The following is a 26,383-nucleotide window of genomic DNA, read 5'->3' as shown; positions in this document are numbered from 1 at the left end:
CTTTTCATCACAAGAAGCCCAAATGGATGCAATAGTCACCGGAGTGGCATGGGTTTTGTCTACACAGTGGTAGACCCCCCGGGCCATGCAAGTAATGCTATATTTGCAAATAGTATATGGGAACCTGACACTTATGGTTGCACAACCACTTTCAGCCGTAACAGTGATGATATAAAATTCATTCTTAGATGAATTTTCTTTTTGCAAGATTCCTTTGTAAGATTTTTAAAACAGTTACTATGTGAACAAATAAAGTTTTTTATGTATATCTATGTAAAACTTTGAATCATACTGTGCATGGCCCCCAGATACTGTGATTTGATCTAAATTGAATCTACTTTATACTGTCATATCATTTCAACTCTGTAGTTTTTCCCCCTACATAATTATGGTCCTATGCAGCCCCTGTGATTCATGGTTAGAATAAAATTGAATCTACACCATGCAAGGATACCTACATATTACACAGACAGTTTATAGAAGATTTTGCCCTATACATTTTATATTCCTATGTAAAACTTTGAACCCCAATTTTGGCTTCAGTGGTCATGGTTTGAATACAAATATAATCACATATTACAAGGACGAATTAGGAGTTCTGTATTTTTAGGGGAAACTTTCTTGATAATTTTTCCTGTTTCAAAATATTAACCTTTATTTTCATTCCAACTCTGGCCCCATGGGTCCTGCTTTTCATAATGGAAGTATAATCATTCATTTCAACAAACTTGAATATGTTTTACTCAAAGATACTTTATAATTATGCTAGGTTTGGTTGAATTTGGTAGAGTTGTTCTTGAGAAGTCGAAAATGTGTACATTAATAATGCAAAATTGCACGACAACAAACACGGACAACAAATATTGGTCACCTGACTTACTCATGTGAACGAATAAAAGGGAATATTGTTTTACTTTTGATGATGCTCTCTTTTATATATGCTTATCAAGAAACACAACTGATTTGGTCCATTTCTTTCCTTACCAGTCCTTTTGGGGCATTCCTCCTGAAGAATGCCTTGCACGACTCGCAGGAAATGGCATCAAAGTTGTAACCCAAAGCCCGGTCCCCACACACACCACAATATTTGTCCTCTTTATTCTTTCGAGCCTTGTGTGCCAAGTCATTTGAACCCAGATCCATTGGCCTGTGATATGGGTTCGCCATGGATGGCATAGTGTTACTGTTGGAATCTTCAAAGCTGCAGAGATAAAAAAAAAAAAAATCAGTAAATTTGAGAGTAAAGATTGCTTAAATTTCCCCTGTGTCATGGAATCTCAATAATCCAACAATTCTCTACTAAAGTTCTATACATACAGTGTTGCCTGTCTATTCTGGATGCGGTGCAATACATATTGTTGTGTAATCAGAATATAAATCACCATCAAAATACTAAATGTATCCTAACACCTTCAAAACGCAAAATACTGGAACCAAACATGCTCAGTTCAGATAAATTAAACTCTTAGTTTTGTGTGTATACGAAATCTTATGTAACATAATTATTCAATCTCTTGCAATTTTTCAGTCTGTTCGATGTTTGTCAAAAAGGCGAAGATTTCAAAACGCAATCACGATGATATGAAGAACACACCTGAGGATTTTGTATAAGATATATACCTATATAGACACTGCAAAGTTTGTAATTAAAATGATCTATATAATCTACATAGACACTGCAAAGTTTGTACATGTAAATTAAAAAGTTTGGATGCAATAGTAGAAGACAAAACTTTTCTATGAGAATGTTTCATTTGTTGGTGGCATCTATAATCCTTTGTCGGCTTAAGGATACCAACGTGATGTGATTGAAAAGAATATGTTCATCCATCACGTGTGATGGTTTATAATCTGTATTCAGGTGTTGAAGAATCCAAGCATGGCCTTGGTTTGACTTCTTCAAATAACCTATTCAGAACTTTCAAAGGAACAGAGTAAAGTTGCTGCAACCCTGACAATTACAAGCAATTCAAAACCATTTCCTGTTATCTCCATGCAGTACGTACTAGTAATACAAAAAAAAACCCAGTTACACAGTACACGGTCTATAACAAATTACAAAAGCTAGACTTTTTAAAAAGATAATTTAGACATATGGTTATGAAATCAAGTTATGAAGAGAAAATATCTGAATTTGCCTCCATATGAGGTTCAAAAACTTTAATTGCAACTGTACATGAGCATTATTCTGAATAGATAGCTGATGCAATGAAAGAATGATTCATCATGCTCTTATCTGGGTGAATGTATGTAGAAAAATCTCATCAGCTTTCAAAGACAGATATCCATAGTCAAATTATCTTGTTTCAATTATTCAAAAGCTTGAATGGCTGGTGAGATGAGTGTGTTTAGCGGGGAAATTACAGCATATTAAACACCCCTTCTAACTAAATCACTTCCTTCATGATGGATATTAAATAACACCTCTCTTCTCTGGAAGGCATATTTTGTACAAGCATTAATGATAAGAAAGGAACCTTAGCAATGGTTTACTAATCAGCTCACGCCATGTCATGGATGGCTTCACATCAGATTACCTGCACCGAATCACCCCTCCTCCAATCCATTCCCATCAGAGTTTTCTGTTGACCCACTTTGACAAAAAAATCTCTCTTACACACACAAAACAAAATGGCTGCCATGTTTTGAGGTTGTAAAAACAAAACCCTGTACTTTTTTTTTTACAATATGCACATGGAAGATAACTCTTGTGTGTTTACTGGACGAAGTACAACATGTGGTATATTTTTTCTATGACCCCCTTCTGTTGTTGCCAGTATTTTTCTAGGGCATAAATAAAACATAAGGGAGATTAAGATTAATTCAGGCTTGCCTATTTTTTATTTTTAAAGATATGGGCCTTATGTCTCTGCCAGAGTTAGCTTACAGAAGAGATGCAGTCGACCATACAAGGTTATTCGGTACACATTTCCCCCCCACTCAAGATCATGTCAGAATTATTTATACTGAGGTTTTTTTTCACCTGACAAGTCAAAACAAATCATCTGCCAAAGTGAAATCAAAAATATACCACGTACCATTCATTTTAAATTTCTACAATTATAGTCTCAAACACCAAATTTCCATAACACAATTGAAATATTATATATATATATATATATATATATATATATATATCTATCTATCTATCTATCTGTGTGTGTGAATGAAAATTAAGCTGTCTCTTAATATAAATAAAAACATTATAAATTATCCTTCAATGAATTATTTCTAACAAATATAACACAATATGTGACAATTTAATAATCTAATTATACATCTTAATAATCTACCAATGACTGTCTTTATTTGTGAACAGTAATCAATGAGTATCAATTCAGGTTTTTCTCTTTGAACCTAGGTTATTTATAATCCTAAGTACATGTAACTAATAGCCAAGTTGTCAGTTAAATATGAATCCATTATGTTGTACAAGTTTTTGCTTTCAAGTCAGGATTTCTGACAGTGGAATAACCCCGGGGCACACACCACATACTGTAATCAAATCTACTTCTTTGTACCAATGTCAAGAAGTAGGTAAACAGTTTCTAGTTAGCCAAAAGTAAAACTGCACCCAGTCACCTTTTGTAAGAAAATATTTACAGAAGTTAAATGCCTTCTGGCTCTTGATAAAAGAAGCCCTCCAAAAAATCTTTTTCTGAATTCATCTCAGAAAAACATAAATGAATTATTCTTTTTAAAAATTCAAAGGACTGAAATTGTTTAGAGAATACTGATACTGCCAGAAGGAACATACATATTACACCATTTACTTTTACCACTGCATGGATATCCATTCTAAAATATCAAACAGGGAAATCACATTCTCTGAAGAGAGAGAGAGGGAGAGAACTGAATGAATTTTTGAATTTCAAATTGCAGAGAGTAAACAGGTGCACACACACACAAAAAAAATTCGTAACTTAAAACCTGAACCCATTCTAAAATCGTTTTAATTAATATCTCATTCAATTTTCCAAACCTCTTGAAAAGATAAAAAACAGCAACTTGATACAACTTCATCATAAGCCACAATGTGAAAAATGAAGATTTTGAGCACAGGGTTACACAACAGCAGATGTCAGAATGATCATCCTACACTAAAGTCTATTAGATAAATACAATCCAATTCTCATTAAATCCCAGCCCCGCAGTGTCTGTTTTCTTAAACTTAGTGAAACAGACTTTTTTCTCTTAACCAACCAGAGAAAAAGGTTGTACTGGGTCAGTCAAATCTAGCAAAAAATGCAAGCAGCAGCAAGAAATTTTTCTTGACACTTTCAAATTATTATATGATAGAAGTTTGAAAAAGCACTAATTGCACGGTAACAAATAATATAGATTTAAGTCATTTAGAGTCAATTTTTTAGGACACATAAGTATATTATTGAAAGTATAATTCAAATTGCTTTTTGTTGTATAATTAAACCCACACATATATTGTGTTATTCTAAATAATTTTGCATATCAGCAATGGCAAAAGTTGTTTTATATTCACAATCTTCCTTCACGAACTTCAGACTAAACTGCAAATATCGAGAACAAAGGGCTATACAAGTATTCATTCTTCAATTTATTTCCCCTTGACTGCACTACTAACTTTGATACATCTATATAGAAGTTGTTCTCAACCAGAAACTCTAACATCTGTTTAGCTCAGTACAGAATTATAGCGACACGTGGCTGAAGATGTAAATGCCAATTCCATTTATATAAATAGTAGGTATGTAACGTGGGGAATCCGCAGAAAAGAGCCAGTTTAAAAGCATCACTCCACAGTACAGGGTCCTTTGTACTCTTGCACAAATATTGAAAGTGCAGGCAGCCATTAATATTTTCGTGCTGATGATGCGCTGCCAGTTCATCAAAAAGAAGACATTTCCCTTGTTGCCTACACAATGAAATAAAATCCTGAAATACTTCAACTGTGACAGTGGGTAATACGTAACCTAATACACACTAAGTACACGGGATACTTCCAGGCACTTGGGTGCGGCAGTGTTAAATTCATTTATTGGAATTTTTTTGGTTCTGAACTAAATTCCAGTAGATGTATGTACATGCATGTATAAAAAAAAAAAAAAAAAAAAATAAAAAAAAAAAAAAAATAAATAAAAAAAAAAAAAATAAAGATCTTTTAAAAATGACAGTATTGCAGTACTACTGATCATCAGATGGGTGAAATCTTTTTATTTTAATGATGATCAGAAGTGGTGCATATAAACACACTGTGATCCACTTTTCAAATTGTAAAAAGGCAATGTGAATTTCATCATTAATTTTTGTCTGTGTAAATTCAAAAAACAATAAACAGAGTAATACTATGAAATAAGTTTCATTCAAAACCACAAAATCCCTGCAGATTGACAACTAAATTAAACAACCAAAACAAATAAAAGACCACAATATCGAAAATATCCCTAAAATTCACCCATGTGACTGAAATATACAACACCGCAGATATCTAATTAAGAGGCGGTAAATATGCTGGGCTCGTAAATAAAGAAAACACACTACGGGAATTCTTGACTCGATTTAGGGGAAATTCTCATACCATAATAGAATCTTATTTGCTTGTACCGGCTGACCTCGTCCCAACATAGGATTTCATATCACCGTTTGTAAATTCTGGGATCCTCGTGATTCATAGTTTTAAAAACATTGTGGTTTTAACTTGTTTTATGTGTCAAAACCTTTTGTTTAAATCTTCTGCACAAACAATCTCTCCTGTTTTTAACCCATTTTTTTGTTGTTGATATCATTGCTGTAAAACGGTTCTGGCTGAAGAAAAGAATGGTCAATTAAAGTATCTATTGAAAATCAATGTTTCGTGTACCTTTAACGGAACCTGCCACCAAGAAAAAGAATCCGTTGTCATACAATATGCATTGAAATATACCCACATCACATTTCAGATATCTACCATCTGAAGGGCAAAATTTTTCCTTTCTCAAAACCAAAATAAAACCTCAAAAATGATCTTTTGCCAAGATAAAATTTATACAAATTCAGATCAAAGTCTACTGAAAACAAAGAAAACTTTGTTAAAATGCAATTCATAAATTGTGACACCTGTATCACAGGCACAGTCATTCATTCAGTCATTCTCTCCCCCCCTCCTCTCTCTCTGAACAAATTTAAATAAATGGCAGCAGAGATAATGAACAGATTTTAAGTTATATGATTATGGAAAAAAAAAATTAAATCATTTATCTTGCACATTTATGTAAAATTCAATAATTTACATTCAATTAGTGTTCTTTATTCCATACGGATCCCTGTAGAATTAGACGCATAAAAAACCCACCAAGATTTTTGACCAATAATTTTGACATTCATCAGTGACCTTTCGCAATCTATATACCAATTGTTTGACTGTTTTCTCAGACGTCTGTCTTGTCACCATTGAAGTCCTCTTCAGTCTATAACATTTTCTCTGTTGTTCCTGCTGGTGTCAGTGGTTAATCATCATGTCAACCGGTGTCAGTAGATTCGTGTACACCAATATTTTGGTAATATGGATGAGGCCTCATGCATATTAAAGATATATAAAGCACTTTTAACCATAATTTCAATCACTTTTGACTTTTTAATCTTTTTCATTATAAATACGAAATTTTTCTTCTAAGTATGCTTAAGAAAAGAGTGATCGTTACTGACAGGAACGCAAAATTCTATCATACTTCACTCATCTCGAAGACTTATCATTCTTTAAAAAAATGATTAATATGTGTACTTTTTCTCAACAGTGCACAAAGCAATTGACCTAGTTGATAAATGTACTGCACTACAGTGGTTGTTTATTATTAGCTAACATCCTGGGATCCTGCTGATGTATCTAAACTGCACAGATTACACCACATTTTGATTCAATTATCTTGCACATCCCCGTCCCAGAAATTCAGTTCACCTTCTACTAAGGCTATAAAAAGTTAATACACTGGTTCTCAGGTCAATTTTGTTTCCAATAGATGCAAAACTGGGTGGCTTTTCATTTTCCTTGGAAGAAAACTGACCTACTTGAAACTGAGCAACTAATCTTAAATTTCAACTCACAGCAATGGAAAACACTAATGTATGCAGCAATAATTCATCATTATAGTAAGTATTGTTAATATTTCACTAAATCACACTTCTTTTTTTTTTTTTTTTTTTTTTTACAAGTTCTATCATTGTTTTCCTTAATTAAAATACTCAGGACCCTTTAGTCTTATCATTTGGTATATGTATTTCCAAAATTCACAAATGTGTGATGCATTTGTTCAGAACTTTCTATAACTTTGTATATGTATGCATATCTGTCAGATTTCATTTAATGTAGGCATTTTACAGATTAATAAGAAAAAAAGTACAAAATCTTTGATTTGAGCATCATAAAATGTCAACAACGTTTTCAAACCTACAATTTATGTTTTTCCATGTTTATAAAACTAATTAGAACAAAATATATACATCAACCAGTATATGGATTTTTGTTTGTTATATTTGTGACCTTCATCAAAACTACATCATATCACAATGATACCACATCATAAGACAATGTATTTTTCTATATGATCCTGCTATATTTTATAATGACACCATGCAGTACTTTCCCAAAAATTAGTAATCTGCAGGCACTGAATAATTTACATCTGATTTGGACAAAGTGCTTAATCCAGCATTTAAATGCTATAATTAACATAAGTCCTGCATGAGATATGATATATAACAGATTTAAATGACAGCTAAATGACAGTTCATCATTAAACATAACACAAATACATTGCATCCCTCAGGCTCATACACTATTCCAAATGCACAAGTTACAGATATTTCTTTTTTAAACATCAAATACATGTATAATCTTTCATCCAACCTTAACAGCCATCAAATAAGTGGTTTCATTAAAACACCAAAAATAGCATTTTTCTTTTTCAAATCAATATAATTTTGTTAAGAGAATCTGTTAAGTTCATAAAAATATTTAGAAAGTGATGTTATATCAGTTGTTGTACTGCTGCACTGCATGAACTTATTGTTTCCATCGGAACCCACAGTGGTGGTTTTTAGAAGATCTCCTAGCGACATGTATATTCCACAAGCCTCCGCCAGCATTATCTTAGTCTAACGGATTTAAGTTTTTTAATAAATATTCATCGTTGATCCATGTAGGCGCTAACTTCTCTTTCATATTAAATTGCACAGATTTTAGGCAGACTGTGTCTAAATAGAAATTGTTATTTTGAAACTATCTTCTTATTTAAAAAACACTGGCAAAAATATTGGGTATAACTGGAATTCATTCAAGTTATATTATCCTTAAAAGTGACAGTTCCATCTATGTCTAAAATCAGTAATGAAATTTACAACTACTAACAAGCATAACCTTATATCAATTTTCACTAAAACTTAGGGACTTAGATAATCATCATGCAGACTTTGCCTTTATATTGAAGGTCACAGGCCTCTTCTCTCTCTCTCTCTCTCTCTCTCTCTCTCTCAATTAGACAAATTGCATACAGCCTGGTGCTAATCCCTTGTTACTCCCGATTAGCTTCATTTGCTTGTTACGTATAAATGTGCTTTACATCTCTCCTTGTGATCTACACCAATTCAAGGGAAGGCAATCCTATCCGGACAAGTCATCTAGCTTAAACTGGGGGAAACCCTAGGACATTATCATGATTAACAAATTACCCATTTCAAAAGATTCTCTAATCAACATTTAATAGATTCTGAATGAACTTTTGAAGGGCACTTTACGAGAAATGATCACGCAAGGTTATTTTGTAAGTGACACTCTTAAATGTGAAATCATTTTCAATGTTCATATTTTTATGAGCTCTGTGACACAATTCCAAAGAACATTAAATGCAAATTAAATGTCTATCTTTTCTATCAGTTTACCTAATAACTGACTCTCAGTATATATCTACACATTTTTAAGGCAAAATTTACATTCTTAAAAACTTTTACATGTTACATCATTGATGCTAAGGGAGAGCCGGTGTACGAACATTTTAAGGATGTTCATCTTTTTTTCATTAATATTGCCAGATTTCAATCGGATGAATTCAATCATCGAATTTTGCCCCATCAGATTCCCCTAGACTTTTCACACTGAGCGCTTCTCAATGATGAAATTGAAAGCAAAATCGAAAAACATCAATATACCCATTGACATTCGAATTTGCAACACTGAGATTTCATTGAAAATCTGTAATTGACTTTATGCCTGTATAAATCCTCAATAGATTGGATGGAGACCAGTCCTGTTGAGGTTTTTTTTTTTTACCTATAATATTTAGAAAACCTTCCAGGCTGTCACAGGCATGTGACTGAGGCATGACTGGGCAAATGGAAAGCATATTTTCAGAAAACTGCATGCATATAATCGTTTTAATGTCAATTCCTTTATTGTGTGCATGACTAAATATTGATACATTTACTTTCCAACATCATGATTCGTTTTTAATGGTTAACTAAATTTTTATACTCTTCAATGGCTAACTCTGCAATTGGGTGCACAAAATTTTAAACAACCACACCAACCCTTAAGAGAAAAACTACAAGGTGCAGTTATAATGAAAATTGATAAAATGCCAAACTTGATTAGAAAGAGAGAAATAATTTGTTAATTTTGTAAATTATTCATGAGTTTTGATGCATCAAATTTCACACCTTTAAACTTGTTTTGTTGATGTGCTTTGAAACTTTTAATTTCAAAATCTCCAACAAAGTTTAAAACTTATAAAATGGCATATCTTTCCTTCTATATCTTTTTGAATGGTTTGAGCCAAGTAAATCCTTGAAATTTTCAGTCTCAAATATCAGTTAATGTGCAATCTTCAGGCATTTGGCAAACATTGTTTATAGTTCCAATCTTGGAGCCATCTTCTGACAAAACAAAATGGGTTCATTCAGTGCAGATTTTATAGAAGTGGAACAAGGCGTTTGACCCCACGTCACCTTTCACTTACCCTCTGACCTATTAAATTATGGCCCTCTTTCATTGGATTATTGATGCAAGATAAGACACAAAATGTCATGCCAGTATAATTAGATGTCAGTTTTTATGCTGAAATACATAATTCTGTCTACACTGACCACTTCTCCTGCATGTTGACCAGAGTCGAATATATAACAGGATGTACTGACCAGGAAAAAAGTACGAAATGAATACAATTAGTGACCTAAATTAGAGCAATTCTGTCAACTATACAACAATTAATGCACAGACCTGTACATTTGATTACTTTACATAAAAATGCATGGCATATATGTTATGGTGATATAAGTCTTATTTTGGTTTCCAGTAAGTCATTATGAAAATATAAGTGATTTCAAACCCACAAACAGGACAACTTTTTGAAAATTGTATGCAGGATTGCCAACATAAGGTTCGATGTACTTGTGAATGCATTGCACTTCTGTTAATATATCTCTCTTGTTAAAATCATTGATCACACAGTCTGCTGTGTTCCACATACCTTAATTTCTCCATGACAGAGTCGGAGGCGATTGGAGCTGGGTTATTATTGATCCCCCAAATTAGATCTATAAACAGTTCAAATGCTGTGTGTTTAAAAAAAACACACCAAAAAACCATGCATTGAAGCATTGAAACAACACCGTTAGTCACTTGTACAGATATTGAATGAAAAATAAAAGTGACCGATACAAATCATGTTTCTTTAAATAGAATATTGGGTGTAATTTATGAAGTAACATTGGTTTAAAATAGCGTACATTGCTGACAGGTTTCTTGCTCCAAGTACATCAGTTTTTAAAGGTATAACACAGTTCCTGACCTGCGTGCAGCCATATTGCAATACAGTTGAAATTTGGTATCTCAAACATCGATATCTTGAATACCATGGATATGTCAAAGTGAGTTGGAAGTTCCAACTACATATTATTAAGTATTTCAACCTCAACATCTCAAACCTTTGGATATCTCAAAGTTTTTTCCTCAGCACCATCATGTTTGAGATAATGAGGTTTGACTGTATTTACATTTCCAATGAAGATCGAGCATCACAGTTCTTACCCTTATGTATTTTCTAAAATGAAATTCATTTCTTAATTGAACAAAGATGCCTCAATTGTTATGCATGGAAGAGAATAAAACCTCATATCGCGTAAAAATCATATTGCACAAAAGGTCTACACATATGAAAAGCTTTATAGTCTTAATGTGATGCAAATTACGCAATTCATACTGAATTTAAACAAGACTCAACTGTCTTGTACATAAGTGACTGAATTAGCATTTTTGCATACAATGATAAAAGAGTGCGTCCAAAACTTGACACCAAATAGCATTGGATAGCCTCACTTTAAACTTTAGATCCCCAAAAATAAGCCCGCTATAGAATTAGAACTCCTCCATATAAAGAGCCTATCCTATTCAATGAATACCAATTTTTTTTGCCTATTGCACACACTAAAGAAAAGGGGACTTAATTGGTAAGAAATTACTGACATGTTTTCCTGGCAGCGATTCTCTTTCGTGTTATCTGTCAGGCCTTCGACCTTAACTTCTTTGTAGGGGGGGGGGGGGGGAGCATTTCTTCACATAAATATTGGTTACAATACTGAGGAGAGGGAGACAAATGTCTCAATGTATTTACAATATCTAAGAGAGGGCCTCACAGAGGCTATACTTCAATCCTTTTGAGTTTATCAATAAAATATATTTAAATTAATGAATATACCATATACCTATAAGATAAAATGCAAAGTCTTTACAAAAGACCAAATATTCAAAATATGAATAGGAGAAGACCTTAGCCAGAGGCTCTAGGGACCATTTTCTACGGATTATTGGTATCTTACTGAAATAAAATACCCCACCTTCCAAAATGTTTACAATGGGTATTTAGGAGAGGTAAGCCTCTTATAGCCCACATAACTAGCACGGCCAATTACTGGCACTGAATATGTTGATCAAAACGAATCATTAAATGGGGCCATAACAACAGAAGCAGTCTTGTTTAAAATAACCAGGAAAAAAATTCATCAAAATTTTTCCTTCTTAATGAAATCGCGTTTTTTTTGCAAGTCATTGCTTGCTTCAAGACAAAATACTACAAATGTCCATTGCATCTATTTGTATAACATATAACTCAATCAATCTATGAAAGCTTCTGAAACACCATGGTGTACCCATCCTTTAATGCAAAATCTGGCCAATTTCAAAACAAGTTATTTTTATATGCTTAAACAAGAGTACAAAAGCTTGAATCATACATTCATTAAATGTTGCCCAGCTCTATCACTTAATGACATCAAGAAACAGTCTGAGGATTACTAGAACACAAAGCCAGCTACATGCAACACGAAATGAAGCATAAATATTGAGTTGTTTACGTTTTCACTGAAACAAAGACGTACAAGATCAGATGTCTTTAAAAACATCACCAAGAGTCATAAACATGCCCAAAGACACATCAATTCGTTGTGTTTTAAACCCTCTATCAGACTGCTTACATAGTCTTACAGTCATAAATTACACGGAAACATATGTAGGGGAGCTAAAATTCTATCACTTTCATTTCGTTAAAGATGTTTAAATGATTATGGTTTGTAACAGTACATTTAAGGTAATGTTAATGTTTAGCTATTAGGGTGGGCCAAAAATGTTATTAAAATTGAGCTCAATCATTTTACCACTAACAGCTGTTTTGTGTATGAACAAAATTGTAGTGTGACATTTTCTTCTTTCTACAGGTTTTTTCAGTCATTTTTGAAATAAATATTTTTACTACATGAAAATGATTTACACGAATGGATATTGGTGCTATTGCATGTAACTGGAAAAAAACCCAAAATTTACTGAATACTATATCGGGAAGGAGCTATAGTTGTATCCTTCAAACCACCAGGAGCGGAAATTGCAGACCACCAACTTCTCCAGGGAAAAACATCATAAGACAAAGGACTAATGTACTAACATTAGTATGCAGGAAAACACCGTGGTTTATCAGTAAGTGCTTCTTGTCCGGCTGTCTCACTCTGGAGCCATTTTAACATCGCAGAAATTGACACAAACACTGACACATATATTTCTGAGTGTGCGCGTGTGCAATAAGCTGTAATATGTAGGATGGATAAGATATTTTTTGAGTCATTTGCATTCTGTATGACTAACATTTGTTTTTAAATTCCTCACTTTGTATTGAAAGCACAAATTGTATGCCAATTACAAACCAGCTTTTCAATTTAAAATCTAAAATATTGGCCTGAATTTCAATTAAATGTCACTGTATTCAAGTATATAAGTCAAGTTAGTTTTTGATCAAGCATGTACCAACAAAATGAATATATTGACATCTATTTGATTCAGTTTCTAATTTGGCAAAAAACATTTTTTTTTCATCCTCTGGGGTTTGTATATATATTTGTATTAGATGCTTCCGAGTCTCTTAAGTTTTAATTTCATCTAGCCAGCTGACGAACAATTACAGCTTATAACTTTAAGAGAAGTACACTATCAGAACTGGATAATCATAAAAGTGTCCAAAGTTAAAGAATTCCTTCATTTCATGTGTATAAGGCCCAAGATAACCGATATCATCAATTCAATTATTGCTTGTCTCTTCTTTCCACTGCTCTTGAAGGAATTCAAAAAAGAAATGATTACCTTTTTTGTATGTGAATTTGATCTGTTTGTTTTTGTAATTAAATTTGATAAATATTCCCCCAAAGTTTCAGAATGCCATCAAAATTCCCTAGTAGTATATCAAATTAAAGTGACAGCACTTTTTCTCCATGTGTCTGTCAACAATCACTCCATTAACTAAAACATCACCAACTTAAGACTCAATTCATTGAACATTAAGACATATAGGTATGTACTGGTCCTTTTCCACTGTGATTTACATAAAAAATTGGGCTTTAATTCCACTCACCATTTAACAAACAGATCTCCAAATAGGCAGGTGAATACATCACTAGTTGGGTCCATCCTGGGTCTCATGTAGGGACTATAGGACTGAGGAGGTCCTGCCATAGGGTGGTGATGTCCAGAAGGGGGCATATGTCCCCCATGATGGTGGGATGGAGGGGGTCCATGGGGTCCCCCATAATGAGGGGGGACATGGTGGCCATTATACTCGGAAAACATTGTGTCGATATACAGCTTGGCAGTTATCTAGTTACGTCTTACACAACAAATGAAAAACTATAAACCACTCCACAAATATTGTATGAGCATACAATTTGATCTTGCTTTTTTAACAGTCTCTCAAGAATTTTCTGATTCGTACTCAAAATCCAATAAAAATTTGTCCATGTATTTTATATCCATTCATAAAATCTGTCTCACCACAAGCAGGAGTTTGTAGTAACCACTTCATGTACAGCTGACCAGTCCAAGAATATGAGTAAAGTATTAGTGAATTGTTCAATAAAGTGGTTCACAACAACCCACGCGTGTGTTATTGCGGAGCTAGTAGATTTAAATGTTACAGAATAACACTGCCGTATGTACTGCACTCAATACAACACTAAGCCAGCAAAAGCACTCGATCAACTGGTTTAGTAAACAAACTGTGTCGCACAGTTCATCCAGTGCAAATTTCCTTCCTAGCCAATCAGATACCTGCTTTCCTGACTATGCCCCACCCCTAAGGCCATGTTAGGACAGCAAAGTAAGGCAATTTACATACATATCCATTATAATTTTTTTCCTCTATCAATCTAATCTTCAGGAAGATGTGAAAGATTAGGAATTTTTATCAACAGCCTTTTTCCCCAATTCCCTAATGCCATGCAGCAAATTTATTATTTTTTTTGCACGAATAAAAATCACCTTGTCTGCAGGATGTCATGAAGAGCAGATCCCTTGCATTAACTTAAGGTATGTAGATGCATTTCCTTTTTTGTGCTATTATTTTGACCTATTCTGGCTGGTATCCAGAGTCTCTCGGCCCTGGGGGGTCAATAGACATTGGTTGATTACATATTAAAAAAGTCACTGTGGCATGTTATTGTACACATATTTGCCATTTTGTGTTGGCATGACCTCATCTCCCCTTATAATGGTTAAATGGGAAAACACAGTGCGGGCAAATCAGAGTCAAATATCAAATGTTATGTAATATTTATGTCAAAATTTCCTAATTAAAAAAAGATGGCCCATAACCTTCCATATATTCAATGCTTGTGAAATGTTGCTTATTGAACAAAAATGTCAAATGATGCCAAAATGGCATCAAAACCTCCGGGAACTGCATATATACCTTAAAATTTAATAATTTACCAAAAAGAATACATCTATGTATACCAAGATTTTAATTTCGTAATGTTACTGATCAAAGTTTAACTGTATGCTAATCAGAGTACTGTAGTAATGACAGATCCGACAGTGGGAAAGTTTGTTCCCGAGTCTGGAGTACTGAGCTACATGTATGTACACAAGAGAGTTGATATAATATGGTTGCTGAGAATGACTTAATGGTAAGGCATTCAGAATACTACATGTCTGTAAAATAGTTTTGAGACGTGGGGAAGGAGAAGTGTGCATCTGAAGTTGATTTGACATCTGATTTATAATCATTCAGATTCATACAACTCTTTTAAGTCCCACTCAAATATCATATGGCTTTTATTTTTATCCCATATGTCATTACATGTAGGACAAACACAACAAAATTTTAATATATTCATGTTCCTCAAAAACTTCCGCTTTGATCAGGCAAAGGCAACAATTAATATTCAAGATCAATTAAAACAATCACTTGAACCTGTGAGAAACTCGTGTAATGGAGATTCAAGCTGCAGTTGAATTTCTTCAGTAACATTTTTAATTACCACTTAGAATATGTGATGGTCTCACCTATAAATTCTATTTTCTATTCATTGGTTTGATAAATTGATGTTAAAGTTTAATCTCATTCCTAAGCTATCATAAATTGAAATTCAAACTTAAGAAATCTTGCCGATTTGGCAGAGTTTGAGTCATGTGTCGCCTAATAAAACTTACTTTTACTTTGAAGTATGATATTATGAGAAATCATAACTTTGAATTTTTGGAAGGTTTGGACTTGATATTTTTGGTTATTAAGATGGTATAATGCTACTTAAATCAGTGTGTGCATGCATTTTTTCCTTAGTACTGTGTGCTGCAAGATAATACGAGACTAAATATAGGGGAGATTGCTAATCTCTGCTCAAGTTGACCATGTTATGTTGTATCATATATTTTTTAAACAAACGTTGCATCTTTCTTTAAGGTTTCCACTTAAGTCAAACTATAGTTTGAATTCATCCACATGTTCTAGCTATAGCTTAGTTTTTAACCTTCTGCAATATGTCCGTCAATTAATCTTAATATATTCCCCATTTCATGAACAACCTGTGGTCTACTGACTCCAATGGTGTATACATATACATGTATGAGCTTCTAAATCAATGAAACTATGAAAATTATATCAAAACAATGCACAAATTTCTAAGAAATAGAACAATTTTTCTAGATGCTAAAGACACAATACCTCCAATGTTGTGTACGTATAGAAGGAAACAATGAAAATTGTATCGCAATAATGGCCAAATTTCCATGAAATAGAACACTATATCTTAGATGCTTAAGACACAATTCCTGAAACTGTTTATGAAAACATCATTGGATGGCAATGCAAATTGAAATTACCTTACTTCTATTTTCAGTTATCATAGTCTATAATTGTTGTTTCAATAAGTATGCTATATCATATATGGAGAAAAACAAAAAATGGCACTGATATTTAAAGAAAATATTTCAAGTTAACATATCTAGAAAAAATTATTTTGACTTTCATTTCCAGAAAATTTGAATGTCTATAATGACAGAAGATTTTTAATTTGATATATGGATACAATATAACAAACTGTGATGAAAACTTAAATCTCCATTACATTGCTGCATTTCAAAGTGAGAAATAAAGTCTGGATTTCTTTCCTCTCAGTGAATAATGTGTATCAGTATCTGACATTGATCTGAATTGCCAAAAGCAAACACCTTCTGTTTGTCAATTTCACTGAAAACAACAAACCATCAATCAGTACAAGCAGAGGTAGGTGACTGTCCTCCTTTGGTAGTGTTTGGGATATTAGTTGACTGCAGTAGAGTGACTTTCTAAACTATAGGTATATTCAAAACATTATCTGACTTACTCACTGACATCTCCATATATTATACCTATGATATACTAAGAAAAATCTGTGACTTAATGATATAATTTAAAAAAAATAAACCTGTAAAATCTTAAAAGATTTCACCTCATTGATACTTGCGTGCATTTATTGCAGGCCAATGAGGAAAAAAATAAGCCATACACCAATCCTGACCACAGAGGTTAAAAAAGAAACACATAAAAACAGGTCCTCCAGCTAAACTGATGACTGACAAGTCATTTGTGTAAGTGCACAAAAAATGAAGAAAAGTACAAAACTGGAGAGATCTGAGGGAAAGATCTACCTAGAGTACTTTTACAGGATAGGATTGTGGGCTACGACCTTTTCCACAAATACAGCAATAAATTCTAAAGCCTTGGATTGTGTAGTTATAGAGGAAACTGCTCACCAATAAACTGATTCAGATAACTAGATGTAGGACTTTCAATATTTCATCAATTAGTTATAAGTGCATTTGATTTTTGTTCTTTCATCATCCAACATATCCGCACTTTAATCCACAGGCTCAAAGTACTCATTAAGCCCAATTAAAGTCATTCTAAAAAGTGCACAGGTATTTTTTGACATACATTACAATCTTTGTGATCTCACCAGTGGACTAGATTTAATGAATGAATTAATTTTATTACAGATTTAATTTATAAGGTAGTGTGAATGAATTTATCAAAATGCAATCCTGTTGAATAATTCCAGTCCTTGATGAATAATCACAATATTGCACAATTATGTCTCGATCTAAAAATAAAGTGCTTATCTTTGACACTTCTTTGTCAAAATTACATTTTTCTGGATGTTTTTGTTTAGTATAAACCTTAGTAACATGTTGCACTGCTTATCAATACAATGATAATTTTGATGCAGACTGATATTGTAATGCACTGCATTGGCCTCTGAATATCATTTTGAGCCCTGCATGCCCCTATAATTTTAGCATATCCTTTAAACCCTCCCTCTTATTCATGATAGGGTATTACCTCCCTTCTGTGGATACCTTATGATTTATATGCTTTTTAGTTTTTTCCAACAAACCAAGTATTTATATAATGATATACAGAATCCACTACCACTGAATATCATGTGCCCTGAAGCAAGTTGCTACCAACATTCATAAAGAACATACTTGTAGCGATTCATCTTTTGAGGCAAGTTAAGAGTCAAATCCTTTTTCTCCTCTCTCTTTGTCTAGACAGACTAAATTGACGAATAACATGTTAAGATATTTTCTATTTAGCATGCAGGAAAAGTTACTTCCTGTTGTGCATCTGAAAGGGAAGATAATACATTTATGTTGTTTCTCATAAACTCTTTGATTGAATAAAGGGAAGTAACCCCAGCTGTTGTTTCCCACATACACCACAAACCCGGATATATTAAGAGATAAACCAATCCAAGATTTGGCCAGGTCATATTATCAAACCTGTTGCTTCTCATAAGGTGCACTATACAATATCAAGAGGTCATAAAGGTCATCTGAAATTATATGTCTCTTCAGTCAACAATTTTTAATCTCCTCAAAATCAAAATCTGCCTGGGTGTAGGATGCATTATACAGTCAAAATAAAAATAGCTCTTCTTGAACTGCAGCCATGACAATATATACTATATGACCTCAGTTGCCTCTCTTAAATTTCATGCATTCTCATATTATCAAAACACTTGGAAGATTACAAGTATGAAGATGTGAACACTTCTGCTATTAACATTAGGCATTCAATACAAATATTTGATCAAGACAGAGGTTGCATTTTTGACCTGAATCTTGCAAATCGATCAGATGAAGTATCGTAAAAGGCGAAAGTTATATGAACACACATTCTGTAAGTATTGCACAGCAATACAGGTCTCTTAAAGACCCCAAGTCAAGTCATTTGCATAATATTCTGCATGAATAGTCAACAGTTTATGCATAATAAAATAAATTAAATGGAATAAAAATAAACTTTATAGGAAAAAGAATTTCATAAGTCTATACATTGCAGGGACCATATTCAGTTTCAAAATTTCAATTGTAATGCTTTATATCAATATATTCAAAACAAGTCAACAATCATCTGCAAACAAAGATGCCTTTATAATCACTTTTAACAACTCCAATCATTCTTCTCCTCAGCCTCCAGTTCTATTACAGTGTTAGGAACAACCTCAGTATTCTGAACAGTGAAGCATGTAAAGATAATTGCCATTTTCACTTCTACCTTAATGCATCTTCCGATATTCAACTGAGTATATAAGAATTTATTCAGTTTATTATGAGATGCAAGTTTTACAATTCTTGTTAGAATAATTCAACAGTGATGAAAGTGAAACTTAATGCGTATCTATTCAATGCCATTTCATGGGCAGTCTCTGTTTGTCTTACTTTATGTCAATTCATGGGCAGTCACTGTTTGTCTTACTTTATGTCATTTCACGGGCAGTCATTGTTTGTCTTACTTTATGTCATTTCATGGGCAGTCACTGTTTGTCTTACTTTATGTCATTTCATGGGCAGTCACTGTTTGTCTTACTTTGTGTCATTTCATGGGCAGTCACTGTTTGTCTTACTTTATGCCATTTCATGGACAGTCTCTGTTTGTCTTACTTTATGTCATTTCATGGGCAGTCACTGTTTGTCTTACTTTATGTCATTTCATGGGCAGTCTCTGTCTTACTTTATGTCATTTCATGGGCAGTCACTGTTTGTCTTACTTTATGTCATTTCATGGACAGTCTCTGTTTGTCTTACTTTATGTCATTTCATGGGCAGTCACTGTTTGTCTTACTTTATGTCATTTCATGGGCAGTCACTGTTTGTCTTACTTTATGTCATTTCATGGGCAGTCACTGTTTGTCTTACTTTATGTCATTTCATGGGCATGCAGTCATTGTTTGTCTTACTTTATGTCATTTCATGGGCAGTCACTGTTTGTCTTACTTTATGTCATTTCATGGGCAGTCACTGTTTGTCTTACTTTATGTCATTTCATGGGCAGTCACTGTTTGTCTTACTTTATGTCATTTCATGGGCATGCATTCACTGTTTGTGTTACTTTACATCATTTCATGGGCAGTCACTGTTTGTCTTATTTTATGTCATTTCATGGGCAGTCATTGTTTGTCTTACTTTATGCCATTTCATAGGCAGTCTCTTAGATTTGTCTTTCAGTCTAGTATATTGCTTTGTACAGAGACATATTTCCTCCACTTAAAGTATATGCACACACCCTGATGCACTTGAACATTAGTACAAAAGATGCTGCTACCTCCTTTTTAATGACAAAATATATTATCTATATCCTGCATGAGCCTGTAAAGTTCTTTCTTTCATCTAACATTGAATCTTTCCAAAATCTAATCTATAGGACAAATGCACTTCATCAACTTGAAGGTATTTTTCCCCTATGGTTGACAAACTACAGACACACATAATATGTACATCATCAGCATTTATCTCTTGAACACAAATGTTTATGCATCATCTGAATGCATAATACAAATGGAAAAGCTCCACATAACCTGTCAAAAAACAGTTTATTCAGTACACAGGCAAAAATTTCTGCAATGAATGATATGCCACCAGAACTGGATGGTTGACAAACTGGAGGGGTCATAAGGTGTTTCTGGTTAGTGGGGGCAATGTGTTTCTGGTTGGGGGGGGGGGGGGTAAAATAAGGTGTTTCTCATGTTAGTGTGTTAGTGGGGGGGGGGGGGGGGGGGGGGGGGGGGGGGGGGGGGGGCAATGTGTTTCTGGTTGGGGGTTGGGTAAAATAAGGTGTTTCTGGTTGGTGGGTGTAACAATATCTTTTTTACTGGTGGGAGTTACAAGATGTTTCTGGTTGGTGGGTGTGACAATATCTTTTTGATTGGTGGGGAGGGGTGGGGGGGTTAAGAAGTTTCTGGTTGGTGGGAGTAACTGACATGGCCCATATCCTCCACTGTTATGTCTGCAATACTGATTTAAACATACATATACACATTTCAAAGATCACTAATGGTGTATTTTTTTCATATTTTGGATTTTGATAAAAATAAATGGTGAGCTGGTGATCATGATAAAGTATCAATATAAAAATATTAATAATACAAAACAAACTCAACATGCATACTTAAAAATTCATTTTTAAAAATGTAGATATTAATGTTCTCTTTATAAACAAAAACTTCCAATTTTTTGAAGTTTTTATCTTTTTCAATTTTGATTGAAATTCTAATCTTAAAGTTTCAATATTATTATCAACATTTTAGAATCAGTTGAAGACTTGTCCTAAGAGTATGCATTGCCCTAATCGCCTGAAATTTATCACTAATTCCATATAAATGTAAACGCCCAAACACAAGAAATGAAACGATAAACTTTTACACTGTAAGGTTTATCAAATGCTCATACAAGCGTAATGCTCTTTAGTAAATTAATTCAGAGTTCTCACCAGTTTGACTGATAGTCTCGATTAAAACCACCCAGAATCTTTTAAAATATCTACGTTAAAAATCTTTTTGACACAAATTTGAAAAAGTATTGCTATTAAGAAGTCGCTTGAATTTTTTGTATTGTGATATAACCTTAAAATATTTTACCAGGGGATATACTTTTTCAGTGATTCATTGCAAAATCACTTTAATATGCTGCAAAAATCACTCACTCACATATACAAACGCATGTTCATGCACACACATAACATCTGAAGACCATGTTTTTTAAAAAATGTTTCCTTTCTATAAATTATTAAAATCATATGAAAATATCTATTGGTATATATTTCTCCTTTTAAATCTTACAACTTAATTTTTTATTGTGATAAATTCTAAAATCTACGATAGGGTACTCTAGCTGTTACGTGTATATGGAGTTACCTTAAATTCTTTGACATTATTGCACTGTACCTGCCTTATTCATGACCGACATATTTTCTTTTGTTGCCAAGGCAACCCTTCTTTAGCAAATATCATTCTACAAGAGCCTGCAGACAACATTTAGAAAACTTAGAGCATCTTGCTGCTGAGGTCAATGTACTGAACCCTTTAAACATTGAAACTAAAATAATTGATGGTAAATTTGCATATCAAGTGTGTGGTGTTGTCCAAATAGTTAGATGAATCTGTCAAAACATTGATGCATTTTGAAATTGTTTGAAGGTATCTGTTATCATGGTTCAAGGAATGTAGGTGAAAATGTTTACTTGCCATGGAATTGTATTTCTACAATTGAATTACAATATTGGGGAGAAAATCTAGAACATTTCTCTCAGTTTTCAAAAACTAGCAAATAATCCAAAAGATCCGAGTACCACAATATGAAGGACCATGCATTAGAATGAAAACAGATTATAACTCAAGTCCTAATGAATTTCAATATTCTCCAGAATATCTAACTTTCTTCTTGTAAATCTCCATTACCTGTGGGGATCTTAATCAAGAAGCTTTCAACGGCCTGAATCACTTACCCGGCTCGAATACCTTGTAATTTATAATAGTACTATACCGGTATGTTAACTGAAAAGATGGTTTGGCATGCACTACTTCTGTATAAAACAAAAATTTTGTTTCAACCATGCAGTATAAACCCATGGTAACTATAAAAGCTAATTCACATCCCTTCAAAAGTTACTACAGGAGCAACAATAATTATGAAGTTTCTTGACATGAACATGTTCTGGAACTAAAGTCAATTGGGTCTCAGCCAATTAAAACCCATGGCAGCCATATTGGAATTTGGATCATTCAGGAGAGTAGCAACTGTTACACTTCTGCGGGACTACTAGAGCATTCACACCTGGTAAAAAGACTTATGGCATGCAGCTGTTCTCAATATGAAGTCAATCAGCAATTCAAAAGGCACATAAGTCCAACAGAATTTTGCAATACTTTGTAAATTGAATAACTAGACTTCTAAAAGATGACTAGAAGTACAACTGTACCAAAAATGATGTCCTACTCCTGGGTTTGAAGCCATTTTGGAGAAGGAACTAAACTGGTTTCTGCTAACATTAAGCCATGGGAGCCATATAGGTATTTAGAACACTCTGAAAATTAACAGCACTCCTGCAGAACCATATTAGAGGATCATGTGACTGCATGACCATGCAGCACTCTGGAGGAAAACATAAATGTTTTCACCAAATCTGCTACTATTAACAGATGACGAATGGCTAGGTAGGCTAAAAACTTGCACTCAAAGAGCTAACACCCCCCCCCCAACTTTCTTTCTGTTCCATATGAAATACTGACCATTGACAGTTGTACTTGGAACCTGACCTATACCAAAAAGTCAGTTAAATTGATTTTTATTAACTTAATTATACTGTCCGCCCACAAGGGTTTTCTTTTCCAAGTAAAAGCCTAACCTTTTGGATGCAGATGAGGCTCTGCGATTGTAGGTCCATGCTTCCATTAGTCAGAATGAATCTGTCTGTATTGATGCTCTGTGTTATTGAGAATGTTCCTACAATTCACAAATATGGACAAATTTGTTCCTCTGTGGTAGCCCTGTGGGTAGGTAATATGGTCAAATAAACTTGGTTTGGACAGATAATCAGACTTTTATGCGGTGTGTGGAAGCAGACATCACACAATCTGGGTTTGGAGCTAATTTGATTACATATATATTAAGCCCTACCATCATCTGCTTACTCCCTCCATTTCTATAATTTCATCATTCTGAATCATATGTAATTTGATAAAAGCGTTACCAGTATATGGGTTTTTATCTCGTATTTTGTAATTTATTATAAAAGAAGACTGACTACACCTAAATTAAACACCCAAATTGAAAGAATTGAAAAGTTAAGTCACTAGTCCCAATACTTATTATAAGGTGAGATTTTGAAATGTTTACATGTCAAGTTTTTTTCCTCGTCAATACATGTATGAATACAATGAATATGATGAGCTATCAAAAAAGCTGATCAATAAAAAGGAATTACATTGTTTCCTAATTAGTCAGTGGTAGGTGAAGTGAGCCTGTAAAGATTTATTGCTTTGTTATTTATCATTGAATGACCTCATGGTTCAACTGTACACTGAAATAAATACCCCCCCCCCTTAATTTTTAAAAAATGAATGGCTTTGCCCTGGACCCACTGGGGCCTTGAGGTGGATCCCTGACCCCCTTCCTAATCATCTTGCACCCACTACTAACTTTAGATAGGTCCTGGATCCTCCTCTACCATCAACTAGAACAGTCTAGATTAGTAAACCCTTGGAGGAGTCACCCAGTCTGATTTCACTTGGCTAATTTTTTTTTCAATTTCTTGAAAATTATTGTGGAACATTGACCATCAAGCCCTTCTGGCTTTTGGTAGAATGTATATAAAACAATGTGTAGTTGAATTTGTCTTTTTCTGCTCTAATCTTATCTCACTTTGTAAGTCATGCAGTGATTCAATCAACATTCCACGAGTTCCTGTTATGCTGATGCAATATAAAACGCATCTATCACCAAATGTCATTACATATTGCAACAGCAACCATCTTAAACATTCACTATATATCTTTGTCTCTGCTGATGTAATCTCGTTTTCTGTGTTACTGCCCCACCTTCTGGTATCAACAGCCGTTTTGCTCTCAGTGACTGAGTACTTGAAAAGTACAAAGCACTCAATTCATTTTTGCAACATTTACTAAAGATTTTTATTTTCTCACATTATCACCAGTGTGAGATCGACTTTACCCATGTGAGACAGTTAAAAAATGAAACTGAAAGAATTTTCATCCCTCTTTTTCCCCTATATGACCAATCTTAGCCGATACGTATCTATTCAATGTCATTTTAGGCAGTATCTAAATTTCACTCTTGACATGTCAGGGTAAAAAAAATCTACAACATAATTCTTAGGCCTGATGCTTTCAACTGATTTTAAATTTGAATCTCCATACCATTCATTAACACATTGAAACTGAGAGAATATCAGGATGAAAGCCCTTGTTACATCACATGGCTTATAGTTTAAATTTGTCTGACATATCAATATTTCTGCATTTTGAAGTCTGCTCGGATTCTCAAAATCGTGTATATATATAACATACAAGCCTGAAGGGACTCAGCTGGCAGGAATTAGAATTTCCAATATCTGATATAGATTTTTGAAATATTCACATCCAGTTAAAAGGTTTTTTGCTTCAATATTATTGGAAATGTGGCTGACACTCTGTATCTGGTTACCACATACTATCTGACAAATGTACAGGCATGTATAAAAGTTAGTCGATGCTTAGTTTTTTCTTTGTAGGTGTAATGTACAGAGAATTTCCTTGACAAATCCAAAAACATAAATCAAATGAGGAAATTTTGCAATTCAAATTTCTAGCCATTAAAACAAAATAAATTTGCAACTTTATCATATTTGATGTCACACAAAAGTGGAACCATTTGAAGAAAAACAAGTACGAGAAAAACAGTTGAGCTGACACGTTTGGTACAAGGATCCTCACACGACAGGCAGTTGTACACTTCTCTATTGGTGACCCTTGTACACACCACCAGGAACCAGTGCTGACAGTTCGGGCCACAAACCAGTTTACACGCGGTGCGACTCCGGTATGTCCGCACACAGCTAGTCTCATTAGAGGTTATGTATATTCATCACCTCTACTTAACACATTTTCTTCTGTTGTTCTTTGTCACCAACAAACACGTTCTTGTAAAAAACACATGTCTGACTTCATTACAAAGATGCATAAAGCTCAGCCTTACAGAGAACATTTCACAGACTTTTTTAACTTGTCCACACCTTTAATTTGTAAATTATGCACATGCATTGTAAATTAAATCTGCAAGTTGAACGTAATTCGATCTTTTCAGTTAATTACACCACACATTGTCAGAGATTTCTAGGAAACAGGGGATCTTTGCTGATGAATTATTAATGAAAATAATCACATCAACTGTTTTTTACATGACAAACCTATATTGACTACCCAGTTAATAATTAAAAACAATTACAAATTCGTAATCCGTGGGATTATTATTTAAAGCCACATAAACTGAGGCTGTCGTAATCCCAGGAACTTTGTCCGAGATGAATTTTCCTCAGTTTATGGACTAGCTACCACTTAGATAGTTGTTTGACATCAATTTCAAGATTATTTCTCTCTTATCATGGCTGCACCAATTGCGCAGTACTTTTGCTAGCCATGCTATTCTCCTCATGGCCTATTGTGCTATTAAAAACTGGGATTCTTTTCTAGTAATATAATTGGACTTAATCTATGTTCGAGATGCTACCAGACTATATATTCATGTAAA

General features: G+C 33.8%; 1 protein-coding gene and 1 long non-coding RNA gene across 34 annotated transcripts in view; one reads left to right on the top strand and one right to left on the bottom strand.

Moving 5' to 3' along the window:
- Window positions 1-26,383, bottom strand: part of LOC125659151 (nuclear hormone receptor HR96-like) — a 124,674-nt gene that overhangs the window by 19,114 nt on the left and 79,177 nt on the right. For 28 of the 33 annotated variants that reach the window (XM_056149537.1, XM_048890733.2, XM_056149551.1 and 25 more), the window contains one exon: window positions 985-1,201. In XM_056149537.1, the coding sequence (XP_056005512.1) occupies window positions 985-1,201 (217 nt within the window). Of the gene's footprint in view, window positions 1-984; window positions 1,202-13,895; window positions 14,649-23,483; window positions 23,583-26,383 lie in introns of those variants that run through there. The other 5 variants (XM_056149547.1, XM_056149549.1, XM_048890732.2 and 2 more) reach the window with 2 other exon arrangements.
- The window catches only part of LOC125659156 (uncharacterized), a 60,041-nt gene continuing 48,310 nt past the window's right edge, over window positions 14,653-26,383 (top strand). The window contains exon 1 of the long non-coding RNA XR_008798642.1: window positions 14,653-14,845. This is a non-coding gene — a long non-coding RNA (uncharacterized LOC125659156). The remainder of the gene's footprint in view (window positions 14,846-26,383) is intronic.

Source organism: Ostrea edulis, chromosome 9, assembly GCF_947568905.1.
Source record: "Ostrea edulis chromosome 9, xbOstEdul1.1, whole genome shotgun sequence".
NCBI classification, from domain to species: Eukaryota; Metazoa; Mollusca; class Bivalvia; order Ostreida; family Ostreidae; genus Ostrea; species Ostrea edulis.
Note: the sequence above shows the minus strand (reverse complement) of the source record. Positions and strands in the feature narration are given on the sequence as shown.